Here is a 14,530-nt window from a genome sequence, read left to right as displayed (position 1 = left end):
ACTGTTCTAAATATCTTTGAATGCAGACATCTTCGACGCTCAGCTAAGGTCTGGGATAGCCAAGGGCAGTCTTCAAGTTATTTTCCTTGCCTCCTCCATGAAGAGAAACAGCATCTTCTGGCCCTGAAAGAATCACACCTGGAGAAAGCTGAGATCTGCAACCCTGGCAGCCAGCTTCTCAGAGTCAGCAAGGCTTGTTTATAAAGGAGGCTGTCTCTCAATTCCTGGACCCATCATTCTTGGAACTTACCTTTTCCTCCCCATGTTTGTGTGTGAGTGCATGCGTGCACGCGCGCGTGTGTGTTTCACTGTTTAAGATTATTTTATGTGTTTGAGTGTTTGCCTCCCTATATATATGTTCACTACCCCTGTCTTTGGTACCCACAGTCACCAGAGGAGGATGCTGGATCCTCTAGAACTGGAGTTACAGATGGTTGTGAGTCACAGCAGGGGATCGAGGAACTGCACTCTTCAAGTGCAGCAAGTGCTTTTAACCTTTGAGCCATCTCTTCATTCACTATGTGCATTAAACCCTGAGTACAGCACTCCTCAGACCTACTCGGAAGACTGTATTTTAGACAAATTCCTCCTTACCACAGCCACTAAATGTTACAGTGTTGTGCAGAGACACTACAATTCTAGACTCTCCCTAGGGAACCTCTCGTTTACTGTACTGGATGTTATTGGGAACCAGGGCACCCGGTGTGGGTCGTGTGGGTCAGAACTCTGTCCTTTGTCTTTCCTATTTGTTTTAGACTTGCCTCTTCTCCTGCTTCCATCTGAGTACCCCATGAGAGCTATGGGATATTGATTTTCCATTTCCTTTACCTCATCTTCTCCTCTGTGTCCCCAGGGCAGCCTTCCTGCTCTGATTTCTCAGCCCACAGAGTGCTATCAGTTATGCAGGGAAGCTGTGAGTTATACCACTTCTCTGGCTCCTTGGACCTCTCTATTCTATGTGTATGCCACTCAGACACAGAGACACACACATACACATATGCACACACAGAGACGCACAATGATAGGCACACATGATCTCATAGAAACAGAGACATATATGATGTATTTGCAATATACACACACACAGAGATTTAATCTACTACTCTACAGTGAGATTCAACTGTTTTCCGACTATTAATCTGGGAGAGAAATTTTAGCAGGCATGAATTAACATGTATTTGTTGTGCAATAATATTCATATTTGTGACTGATTTTTAGAAGAATATTTAGAGAGTGTATGTGTGATTTTTCAGGATATTTAGAGAGAGTGTATGTGCATGCATCCATGCTTCTGTGTGTGTGTGTGTGTATGTGTGTGTATGTATATACCATGTACATGTGTGGTACCTGAAGAGGTCAGAAAAAGGTATTAGAGCCCCTGAAACTGGAGTTACAGAAGATTATTGGCTGCAACATGCTGGGAATCGAACCCAGGTCCTCTGCAAGAACAGCCAATGCTCTTAACCACTGAGCCACAGCTCCATCCCCTTAACTCAGATTTTTGTATGTTCAAAGCAAGCCCTTTACTGATGCAATTTGTTTTGGAATTTGGAATAAGGAGCTTCCTGCACCTTCTCAGGGAATGAGATTTTGCTTCTGCCTCTGAAGCACAAATGTCTCTATAATGCCCTCTCCAGTCCATTCCCTTTGCCGTCTGGCAATCCCTTGTGGTTAGGAAGAGCCAAACGTGTAATACTAATCTCTCCAGATTTCATGTCTAAGAGAACAGGTATGTTGAGCAGAATGTGCTTCACTGCTAAGAAGGCAACTCTGTTTATCTTAAATTTAAATTAAAATGTGCTCCATATGATAGTTCCACAGACATGGGTGCAGACAACTTTTTTCTGTGATGACTCTCCATCCAGAACTATAAAAGCATGAAGGTAACCTGCTATGCACGGAGTCTTCTTAGCAGAAACCCAGCAAGAGTGTAGCACAGTCAGACTCAAGTCCTGAGTAGAAGCCCTCAGTGGCTGTCTCCGAGAAGGGGGTCTCACTTGCCATGTAGTCAAGCATGATCTTGAATTTGTGAGCTTCCTAACCTCTACCTCCTGCATTAGGATGATAGGCATGCTCCACCGTACCCAACTTTAAGTTGTGCTGAAGATTGAACCCGGTGCTTGGCATGTGATAGGCAAGTACTCTATCCACTGGACCATATCCCAAGGCCGTATCCACTGTCTGTTAAGAGAGTGGTTTGATTTCATAAACAGTACCACTAACTATTATCACCTATTAGTCCCATGAACTAGTCCTTAGCCAGAATGGAATAAAGTAGCTTTTACTGCAATATGGACTTCTGAATCTAACTTGGAAAGAAGGATGAAAAGCAGATAGACATGGGACTGATACCCTCATCTCTTCTGGTTTCTGTCTAGGGCAGGATGATTGTTAACTCTGTGCCTGTCCCTCTTGCACACAAAGGCCAGCAGGGCAAGCTTAAAACTCTTTTCTTGCTCCACAGTGGCTTCACTTCTGGATAAGGGAGTGACCTGTCTACACTAATGGACAGCCAGGTTGACCACTTAAAAGTATCTCCTGCCTTTCTGACCTCCTCTAAATCAGCTTTCGCATTGTGGATGTCTCTAGGAGAAATCATAATCTGCAGCAGTGCCTTCAGACTGTACAGTCTTGTATGCTTGGGAAATTTTGTACCTGGGATATGTCTGCTTGCTGTGCACTGCATTGAGTGACAGGTACAAGCTGGCAGTTCTGTGACAGCAATCTTGGGCTGCTATGTGGGTGATTAGTGATCAGGGTGCTATGTTAGGATGCATCAGGATGCCTGCGTGACAACATCTGAGCTATAAAAAGGAGAATGGTTTAAAACATGTTTTGGGTCTATAGATCCCATTTTCACATTGTTATTTCATGAGGGAGTCAGGAAGGGAAGGGATTTAAAGGAAACATTAGGGAAACTTCTGTCTCATGTTTAAAGGTGAAGACTGACTCCATTAGCAAAGTCTAATTTGCTAATATCAGTATCTAACCTTCCTTAATTTATCTCTAATTGATGGTAGCTCATCTTTAATTTGGATGTGACACCCCCTTCTGGCTTTTCTGGACACCCTTAGACACGTGTGTACACATACAAATAATAAATTTATAGAAAGGAACCTCTCACTTGTTGATAACCCATGTGGAACAACAGACAGTGTCTTCTCTGTCCTGACAGAGGCCCCAGTCACAACAAGCACAATGCCTCGCAAGCATCCATACCCCTGTGCTGTTAATCTTTACAATAGTAAAATCCTCTGTTTTCACAATGAAATAATTTTTCTGAATCAGTAAGAATTTGTGTCTTTATAAAGCTATAAACCAGTAGTAGACATTTCATGTAATATAGAGAAAGATATCTTTAGTTTGGTTGGTTTTTGCAGCATAGCCTGGCTTTGAACGCAGTGGTAACATTGCATCTCTGCCTCCCAAGTGCTAGAATTACAGGCATCAGCCACCACCACACCTAGCTTGAGAAATATCCATTTTTTCTAACACAACACATAGCCAGTTATTTTGGCGATATTATCTAAAGGTGAGTAATTTTCTTCTTCAAGAAGCTTGTTCATGCAAATCTTCACATCCTGCCAGCCAGATCGGCTCCGCTGCACATTAGACCATTTAGAAAGTACATGAAAACCTTTAACACTCTTGGGTCACGTGCTCTTAAGTTCGTTTCCTGATACCAAGCTTCAAATTTTAGCCTAAAGCTGTAGGGAGGGAGCAGCTTTGGTCACATCAGTCCCATGATGAGCATTTTGAGTTTAGGACAAAAAGACAAAGAAAGACCAGTAGAGATAAGACACTTCTCAGATATAACAGCACACTGACATTCCAGGAACACGTTTCTGAAAGACAGACAGCAAATGAGGTTATAACTCTGCTGTGTCTGCTCTTCATTTAAGGCACAACTCAATCCGAAGACAACTCAACCTGTCGAACCCGGACTTTAATATCCAGCAGCTTCAGAGGCAAGAGCAGTTGACTGGGATTGGTAGAATTAAACCAGAATTATATAAGCAGAGGTCACTGGACAATGACGACGGGAGGAGGAGTCACAGCAAAGCTTGTGGGAAACTGAACTTCATTTTAAAATATGACTGCGACTTGGAACAGCTTATCGTGAAGATACACAAAGCCGTCAATCTGCCTGCCAAGGACTTCTCTGGGACTTCAGATCCTTATGTCAAGATCTACTTGCTTCCTGATCGGAAAACAAAACACCAGACTAAAGTTCACAGGAAGACCCTGAACCCTGTATTTGATGAGGTGTTTTTATTTCCTGTTCCCTACAATGACCTTGAAGCACGGAAGCTTCACTTCTCTGTGTATGACTTTGACAGGTTCTCTCGCCATGACTTGATTGGTCAAGTGGTGGTGGACCACTTCTTCGACTTGGCTGATTTCCCCAGGGAGTGCATCCTTTGGAAGGATATCGAGTATGTCACTAACGTGAGTCTAGTATTCCTTCGTTTGGGGTGGAGGGATTGCTTCTTAGTTTTCAGGGAAACAGACTGCTTACATATTTCTCTAGACGCTCGTTGTGTGTCTGGAGCCATAGGTTTTTAAACAACATTGAGATTTTGATATATACAAGAATAATTTGCAAAAACCCGTGAAGGAATCACTTTTCCTGCTCTCTGTCAGTTCTCACATGTTCTTGAGAGCTCTCTCAGGTTATACTAACTGGGTCCTGGCATCTTGTACACTGTATTGTACAGCTGACAGTCCATCGCCTGATTGGCAGCACCAAGTCCATGCCTTGGTTCTCCTACTGGTTTGGCAGTGCTTCCAAGATCAGATCCTCAATTTTAATCCTGAGCCTGGGAATGCTTGAGAAGACTGAGCATTGTAATTTCAAACATAAAACTCATTAATTAAAATGATAAGAAAGCCAGTCTGAAAAGATAGCTAAACTGTTGCACAGATGGTCAGGTTTCATGTCAGACTTAGGAGAGGAGGCAGAGAGTCTATGTAGCCATGTTTACATTTTGATGGCGCCCCACGGGATGCTTTTACTCCATTTGCATCCTTGTCACTCCGTGCTGAGCCTTCCTGAAGCTCCAGGCTGAGCAAAACTGGACTTTCTCAGGGAACTGATGCTTTCAAGATACCTGATCAGTTTCCCTGAGGCAACTCTTGGTGCCTTTTCTTAAGACCAGAGTTGCCCTCCTCACCTTTGCATCCCTATCTGGTTCAGGCACTGATTCAACTTGGATTGAGCCTTGGGGGAATGAAAGACTCACTCTGCTAAAGAAGAGGACCCCCCAGGTCTTTACCCCAGGACCAAATACCCGCACTGTACTCTTCAGGCCTCAGATATATTTATGATCTGGAGCCTTCCTCAGACTTTAAAAATACCCTCCACATGCCTTAAAGTACCAGTGCCAAGTTTGCCATGCTATCTATGTAAGGAAAGTGTGGCCAAGGTCATGGTGGCTCCATCTTCCCGTCTGGAAGAAGGAGAAGGTGTAGAGAATAATTTGGGATATCGTGCAAGGAATGGACCTCTTCACCTTGACAAAGTATACCATTTGTAAACTCAAAATTGCAAGCTGGGGAGAGCAAGGATTATCTTCAAATCCCAGATGACAATATCAGAAGGCAACTGAGGAGGCTTAAACAAATGAAATAGAAATGGTGTTCATCATAGGGAAGATTTATTGTTTCCAGAATAGCACCTCCTGGGCCATTTAACAAATCTCTGTGGGTAGAGAAGCCAATGATAATAATGAGCCCTGATGGAAGTCTGGATCTCGGGTTTGAGTAGGGAGACCTGTTCACGCCATCCACACAGACTCTGTAAGATTCTGGCATAGTCATCAACTAGCCAGAGGAGTTCTGGGAAGCTCAGTGGGATCTGGATGTTCCCATCTAGGTGTTTTGCAAAGAGAGCATCAGCCTGTGCACAGAGGCTGATCACAGTCCAGGTGAAGCAGGTCCCTGGTGGAAACATATCCTCACTCCTGTGGGACAGGAGTAGGGTGTCAGGCTGCGGAGATCTTCTAGCTATGAGATTAATACCATTGTAGCCCTCTTCCAGAACTAAAAGTTTCTAGAGCATTGTTGGAAAATTCTGGAAGGCAAAAGAGTTAAGAAGAATGTGTGGCTCATCATGAAATATTTACCCAGGCTTTAGGATGTCCATGGGAGAGGGGAGGTGCTGTGAGTAGAATTACAGACTCTTTCATAATCTGCCTCATATTGTTTAATGTGACTATGTCCAGAAACTGAGAACAGAGATTCTTTTTTTATTTTTTTTATTGATTTTATTGAGTTAGTTACTTTTCTCTGCTTCCCTCCTTTCCTTTTCCCTCCCCTCCCTTTAGCCCTCTCCCATTGTCCTCATGACAATTTACTCAGGAGATCTTGCCTTTTTCTACTTCCCATGTAGATTAGATCCATGTATGTCTCTTTCAGGGTCCTCATTATTGTCTAGGTTCTCTGGGATTGTGAGTTTGTAGGCTGATTTTCTTTGTTTTATGTCTAAAAACCACTTATGTGTGAGTACATATGGTATTTGTCTTTCTGGATGTGGGTTACCTCACTCATTATGATGTTTTCTAGATCCATCCATTTGCCTGCAAATTTCAAGATGTCATTATTTTTTTCTGCTGTGTAGTACTCCATTGTGTAAATGTACCACATTTTGTTTATCCATTCTTTGGTTGAGGAGCATTTAGGTTGTTTCCAAGCTCTGGCTATGACAAACAATGCTGCTATGAACACATATGAACACATGTCCTTGTAGCATGATTGAACATCTTTTGGGTATATACCCAAAAATGGTATTGCTGGGTCTTCAGGAAAGTTAGTTTCCTCATTTTCTGAGAAATCACCATATTGATATCCAAAGGGGCTGTACCCATTTTCACTCCCATTAGCAATACAGGTTCACTAAGACTTTGCTTTAGTAATGCAGAAGCATGAAATGCCATGTGTATAATATATGCCAGCAGAACAATGAGAAAATAGTTAAATAAGCAGGCATGAAACCACCAGCATGAAGAAGAGCCCATACCGTACTTTTACCCTTGGTGTTCTGTTCCCATAGTGCCTTCCACTACCCTGAATTTTACTTACATTGTGACGTGTGTGTGTGTGTGTTGAAAGTTCCCACTTTTCATAGCTCTTCTTAGACTTACCATTTTTTACGCTCAACATTAATTATAACATTTAACAACAGAGAAGTATGCAGTGGATGTGGTTTCATAGTATACAGCATTTTGTTATTTTAACTTATGACAAATAAATATTCTTTTTGGAAGGATTTTATCGATTGATTTTTATTTTATGGGTAACTATTTTGGCTGCACATATGTCTGTGCCTGGTACCTAGGAAGGCCAGAAGGGTGTCAGAACTGAAGGTACAAGCAGTTGAGTGTCACTATGTGGATCCTGGAAACTGAGCCTGGGGCCTCTGCAAGAGCAGTAAATGTCCTTAACTGTGGAGACACGGTTCCAGCCCCTTAGCATTCTTACATTGATGACATTCAGGTTATTAATTGCTTATGATTCAGAATAGAATAACAGAATGGTTTTATGTTTGTCTAACGGTTCACATGTACCACAGTTTTTTAGAGTGTATTCCCTGTTGAAGTTAAGATACAGGTGTTCAACATTTCCAAGTACTTACAAGGCCATTTCCACGGAGGCTCCTCAAATGGATGCCCCTCCTGGTGAGATGTCACCATTCCCAGTGCTCCACTTTCTCACCAACTCTTGCTCTCCTCCTGCTGGTTAGGGTGTATGTGTGTCCATGTGAAGTGGCGTATGACTGCTTTCTTCTTGGCTGCAAGGTTGACCATATTTTTATGTGTTTGTCTTCCTTGTGAGATGCTTTTTTTGTTTTTGTTTTTGTTTTTCGAGACAGGGTTTCTCTGTGGTTTTGGAGCCTGTCCTGGAACTAGCTCTTGTAGACCAGGCTGGTCTCGAACTCACAGAGATCCGCCTGCCTCTGCCTCCCGAGTGCTGGGATTAAAGGCGTGCGCCACCACCGCCCAGCTGAGATGCTTATTTTGCACACTCTTCTGCTGTTTTCTCTTCCATGACAATCTAAGTTCTTTGTATAGTCTGGATGCAAGCCTATGTTACTATATGTTCTGTACCCCCTGTCAGTTTATGGGAGTATGTATACTTACTCTGTGGTGACTTATTGTGATTTTTATTTGTGTGTGGAGGGTTGAATAAGTATTTCCATTTGCCAACTGCGGAGGTCAAAGGACAACTTTGAGGAGCTGGTTCTTGCTTTATATCTACTAGGAAAAGCAAGGTCTCTTTGGCTTTGTGCCTGAGCTTCATACTCTACATCTCTAGGTTTGCCTGCCTTTGAGCCTGTCTCCCATCTCACTGTAGAAGTGTTGAGACTGCATACACCTTCAAACTGCACGTGCTGCCAATTAGTCTTACTCCATAATGCACCTTCTTTTAGTTCAGTTTCCACTGATTCTTGATTTTTTGCATAATTTTTAGAGCCGTATTGTCAAACAAAAAAAATCTTTTTTTAGTATCTAAAACCATCAGTATAAGAACCAGATCAAAGGAAAATATAGTTTTGTTTTTAAAGTGAGATTTTCTCTCTTTCATTTTCAGCTTGTTTTAGCCATATGCTGATACAGTTCTGTAGTCTTCCCAGGGACTCTGGATCTTCAATTAAGCTGAAAGTATTTCTACAAAGCATTTGTTCAGCCCTGTCATGGCATTGCCTGTTATGTTCTAGAGGCGTTGGGTAAAGCATTTGCCTAGTATGAGCAAAGGTTTGTTCTTATCTAATTTCAGAGTATGTGAAATCCATGGGGCAGTTTACTGATGTGGATGTCCTTTTGTATATGTGTTGCTTTTATTGGTTGATAAATAAAGCTGTTTTAGCCGATGGCTTAGCAGAGTAAAGCCAGGCAGGAAGAAGAGAGAGAGAGAGAGAGAGAGAGAGAGAGAGAGAGAGAGAGAGAGAGAGAGAGAGAGAGTGGAATCAGGGAGACACCATGTAACTGTCGAAAGAGAAAGAAGCTGGATCCTTACCCATAAGGCACAGCCTCATACTGCTACATAGATTAATAGAAATGGATTAATTCAAGATGCAAGAGCTAGCTAAAAATATGCCTGAGTAATTGGCCAAACAGTATTGTAATTAATATAGTTTCTGTGTGATTATTCAGGTCTGAGCAGTTGGGAAACAAAGAACAGTCTCCGCCTACAGCTTACGGAAGTACACATCTCTGTATTGACAGTGTTCTTTCCATTTATGTCGTCTTAAGTTGACGCCTACCCTCAGGCTTTGTGGTTTTCCTACATCAAGTTTTGGCTAGACTCCTGTTGGATTTGTTGTTAGCTATGCCTTTTTGTTACCTTAAGTGGTAACTTCTAAAATAGCATTTTCTGACTACTATAGATATATAAGTGAAATTTTGTATGCTTCTCTTGTAAAATTCTTAATTCTTATAGGTGCTACTGAATTTTCTCCATAAATAATCACTTACATATGAATCATGATGGCTTTCCTGCTTCTTGATCTATCCTATTTATGTCTTATACTACTATTGTTGGTTTTGTTGTCATTTGTTAATGTACAAACAATGTAGAGTATGAACTAGTAAATATGGGAGCAGACACCTTTGACTTCTTGCATATTTTAGACAGAATGTCTTTACATTCCTAGAGAGTATGGTTTTTCCTAGAGGAATTCTGTGGTTACCTTCATCATATTCAGGATGCATTCCTCTGCCAAGGATGACATCTCACACGGTCAATTCCAGCATGCAAGAAACCGAATTACAAATCTGAAGCCACCATGAGCTGCATAGGAAAACCCTGTCTTAAATAAAAAGTCTCTTATTGTTCCTAGTGGACTGAGTTACATCAGAAAGCATGCCCCTCTCTCAAATGCTGGAATTTTGAGAGACCCTTTAATCTACCTTAATTTTCTAATTTTCACTATTCCCGTAGTCCTCCATTCATCCAAACTTGCTCTGACATGTTGTCTTTTTCTGTATGCTGCAGAGTGCAGTTGCTGATATGTTCTACACTGTTGCATGGGAACGGTTCATAAAGTTCTCCTCATGTGCTATTCTTGTTTGCTCTGAGAGCAAGGTCATTTTTACTTCATCACCTTAGTTGGAGGAGTATTTTGGACCTTCCAGTCATTCCTGCTTGGTGCTTCCGGAGGCCTTGAAGTTTTTATTTCTCTCTCCACACTGGAGAGACTCCCTTGCTGTCTGTCATCTCCTGAGGATCAGACCACAAAGAAGTGAGGAGAGTGAAACTGCGAGGTCTGTTTCTTGGAATGTCCTTAGACTAGCCATAACCTTCTTTCTAACCTGCTTCTCCCAAATGTGTCTTCGTTTTAAGATTAGTTTTTGAAGGTTACTTTTCAGGAAATAAATATTTAGGAGAATAAAACTCTGTTCCTTTGATTTGGGCAACATGAAGCTATCATTCCATGGTTTCCTAACTTCCTTTTTAAAGTCAATATTTAGTGTGCAATTTTACTTCGTATGTCAATTTTCCTTTTTTATTGATCTCTAGATCTTCTTTTCCTCCTTAGTGTTCTATGCTTTATTTATAGCATTGCTAATTAGGCATTTCTTTTTGTATATCCTGGTTGAGTATAGTCCTGAATTGAGCATCTTTTCTCAAATCAGTTCTGGAAAATTTTTAGTCGTTTTTTTTTTTTCATTTTTTAAACATTTTGTATTTGTCTAATTTATTTGATTACCTTCCCCCCTCAATGTACTATCCTTTTCTTTTATACATTCATATACAGACCCATATATAGGTGCTATACATACAGAAATGTATACATGAATGTATTTCACAGTTTCATGCTTATTTCCTTTTATATTTGGTTCCTCATGGCTCCAATTGAGATCTAGGCAGCCCTGGTTCTTTTCCTTGGTATTTCTATTGACTAACAACTCATCAGGTCTTACTGCTTATTTTATTTGTTACTATAAGTTTGTCTGGCTTAAAACTTTACAGAAATTTCAATGTGTGCTTTAAAATACATTCCTTCAACCATGATTTAAGATTGTGCCTCTAAGATGTCAAGATGACCACTTTAAGCTAAATGCTGAGCTTTAGCGTTTTGAGTGGTGGGCAGTTTGTATTATCAGTTGGAAACTGGTTATACCAATGGTTTTCCTTCTTTTTCTAGGTGAATTCCAAGACAGGATATACCCTCACTATCTACTGTTTCAGTCATCTTAAACAATGTGACTCTGGGCTTTAGGAACCAAGCCTTAGGCAGGACTGTCTCACAGTCCTTTGAATCCCAGGAGCTACACACTAGAGCACATTCCACTCCTTCCAACCTCCAGGGCCTACTTATGTCGATGGATTCAAAGTTATTGTTTCTGGTGACTGAAAAATTTTATTTCTTCCTCATTAGCTCTGCTGCACACTGAGAAGGATTTTATAAGCTAGTGTTATTACTTACCTGGAGGCGTTTCTATGAATATTTGCCTTAATGCTGGGAACTGCCATACTGCCTGAAGATTGTTTTTAAAAATGCTTCTTTTTTGCTTATACTAACTGAATATCTATTTATTATATTCATTTTGTCATCTAATAAAACTATACAAATCCTACAATCTAAAATTTTAATTTGTCAGGTGAGCCTTAGAAGGATGCCCCAGTGAGAGATTCAGCCATGGATTTATAACTGGACAGCAGCTGAGTGGGAATTGGGATTCCTTTGCAGCGGTCACTCTGTTTAGTTCACATGATGGGATATGTTGGTTTATCTCTCTGTTCTCTTCGCCTGCTAACTCCTCCAAGCTCTTGTGTCCCATCTTAAGGAAGAACGTTCTAAGTCCTGGATTGGGAAAAGTCTTTCTGTATTTCCTTTCCCTGTCACTCTGTACTTCAAGCATTACATACACTGTTTTCTTCTGGCATATGTTCAGTTGTATTTCTTCCTGGTCAACTATGATGTTAAATGCAGAAGCCAACTTGTTCTTGACTGGTACCCTACCTCCATGATAGTGTCTAAAAATAAGGTCTATAAGTTTGATTTCATGAACTAGGATCTCACTATGTAGACCAGGCTAGCCCAGCACTGGTAATCCCCTGCCTCAGCCTCCTGAGTATGTGATTACAGGTGTGTACCACATGATAACTCAAGTCCATCTTTTATTTTACTAGAATAGTGAATAAAATGAAGTTCCTGTGAAGGCTTCATTTGGTCAGGCTCTAGGGATACTGGACTTGAAGGTGTTATGTAAAGGTAAACCCGTGAACCAATGAATCTCTGTTAAGTTTTTATTCCTTTGGAGAGAGTGTGAGCTTTATAAATATTCACATTAAAATAAAACTTAATCTTCATGCTTTCCTAGATGGAATAAAATTGAAGTTATTGAATATAAAAATGATAGGTTTTGATCTCAGCCGTGGAAATCAGATCAGTAATAATATAATGGACCTTGGTGGAGATTTTTCTTAGTCAAGAGAGAGAGGGCAGATCCTGGCAGGAGGTCAGAATTCAGGGAGCCTGTGTTTGGTGCTCAGCAGAAACAGTGACTGTCAGGCCCATGCCCTTGGCATTTATTACTGGCTCAAAGGCAAACAGGCCTGAGACACATCAGATCCTTCTTGGTGCTCTGCTTAGCTGGTGACTCAGAGGTTTTCTGTGGTCTGCTCACACTCTTCCTAAGAGAGGGTGTCACAGATCTTACCTGGTGACAGAGAAGTTAGGAGAACCCCATTCTGCCAACATGGATAGATTGCATTCAGAAAGGGGCGTATTACAACATAGGTCATTAAGTCATTAATACTTTAAAGACTATATTTTCATTAAATTTTACTTACTAAGCCATTTTCAGCAATTTGTAGTAGTCAGTTTGGGAATTTCCCTATATTTCCCGTGAGCATCAGACCATTTCCAGATCTGAGAGCAATGGGTATGTAGTTCTGCTGAGGCAGGAAAGGATGTCAGGGATGTCTAGCTGTGTGTGTTCTGCATGGCTGAATGCAGGTGAGGTGGGCACTCTCCAATCAGAGCTTACTAGTGGGAATGGACATCATTCCATTTTTCTGCAATACACAGGCAATGATCATACGGTTTTACAACTGTGTCATATCTAAGGTATGCTGGTAGATGGTGTCACCAGGCTGGAAAATGGGACCCAGGGGAGAAAGGATAGCTGATATGTAGCGTTTGCTGATTCATGTGTTGTAGTTAATTCCCAACGAGCCTGATTTCAGGTTGCCAGTGTGACGTCACTGAAGGCAAGGTTGGGGGGAAGATTGGCTTTTCTAGCTGGCTCCAGATGATGACACCAGCTCAGAATATCACCACACGTGGGACTAAACACCCTAAGCACTGCTCGGTTCACTGATGCTAAGGACTGGAAAGCCCTATAGAAAGCTAGTTTGCACTAGGTGCCTGGGAAGCCACGTTCCATCTAAGTGGCTCTCGGGAATCTGGCCATTGCTGGGGTCTACTGAGCTGTGTCTCCGAGAATCCACCGACTGGCACTCTGCATTGTTTGTCTACTCATTATCCATCTCATGCATAATCCCCCTGCTGTTTGGACTGCTTGAGAGAGAGACGTGGCCGGAAGAGCGCGGGATGGAGCACTTGAAACAAAGGGAGCGGGAAGCTCCAGGCCTCTTACAGACAGACCTCAGGAGCTTTCATGATAGCATGATTGCTGAAACATAGCAAAGCATCTGACTTTTCAGACCAGTGGGACTTGACCTGTGGCTGGCCCATGACCCCTAAACCCTTTCAGAGGGGTTGCACATCAGATATTCTGCATATCAGATATTTACATTATGTTTCTTAACAGTGGCAAAATTGCAGTTATGGAGTAGCAACAAAATAATTTTGTGGTTGGGTGGGTCACCACAACATGAGGAACTGTATTAAAGGGTCTCAGCTTTAGCAAAGTTGAGAACCTCTGTTATAGATGGAGTTGTAATGCAGACAGCAGAGTATATCATGCATGCATATGGTTAGTGCAGAACTTCTCTGAATAAAGACAATATTATCAATCTCTTTGCAGCATTCTGTGTGTCCCTTGACTGTCTAAAGCTTTCTTAGAAGTAATCAATATACAGAAGTTTAATTCCGTTGTTTTTTTAAAAAAATAATTTATCATATAACAATAGGGTGCCCAGTTTTTCCTACTTTTGAAATTTATTTGAAAGAAATAACATTCACTATATTATTCTGTAAACTATGTTAACTATGATGTTGTATGAATAATTGATGTTCATGTACATAATAATAGTCTTTTTAACTTAATTGTATTTATTTGTTGTTTTGGGTTTTTGTTTGTTTTTTTTGAGACAGAGTATCTTGGAACATATATTGTCTTAGTCTGACTGTGGAACTGCAATAACATTGAACACCAGATTCAGGCAGATCTCTGAGTTCTAGGCCAGCCTGGTCTACAAGAGCTAGTGCCAGGACTTGTCTCCAAAGCCCCAGTGTGAGGAATGTAGACAAAATGTGCCTAGCTTTATTTTCTTTTTCTTTTTTTTAAATATTTATTTTATTTATTTATTATGTATACAATATTCTGTCTGTGTGTAT

At 41.1% G+C, this 14,530-nt stretch overlaps 1 protein-coding gene across 1 annotated transcript in view; it reads left to right on the top strand.

The window, feature by feature from the left end:
• Syt9 (synaptotagmin 9) overlaps nucleotides 1-14,530 on the top strand; it is a 165,888-nt gene that overhangs the window by 52,866 nt on the left and 98,492 nt on the right. Inside the window, exon 3 of the mRNA XM_050163284.1 lies at nucleotides 3,903-4,449. Within this exon, the coding sequence (XP_050019241.1) occupies nucleotides 3,903-4,449 (547 nt within the window). The remainder of the gene's footprint in view (nucleotides 1-3,902; nucleotides 4,450-14,530) is intronic.

This window comes from Alexandromys fortis, unplaced genomic scaffold (genome assembly GCF_014885135.2).
Source record: "Alexandromys fortis isolate MF-2015 unplaced genomic scaffold, M_Fortis_MF-2015_v1.1 scaffold_129, whole genome shotgun sequence".
Lineage (NCBI taxonomy): Eukaryota > Metazoa > Chordata > Mammalia > Rodentia > Cricetidae > Alexandromys > Alexandromys fortis.
This window is presented reverse-complemented; position numbering and strand designations above follow the sequence as displayed.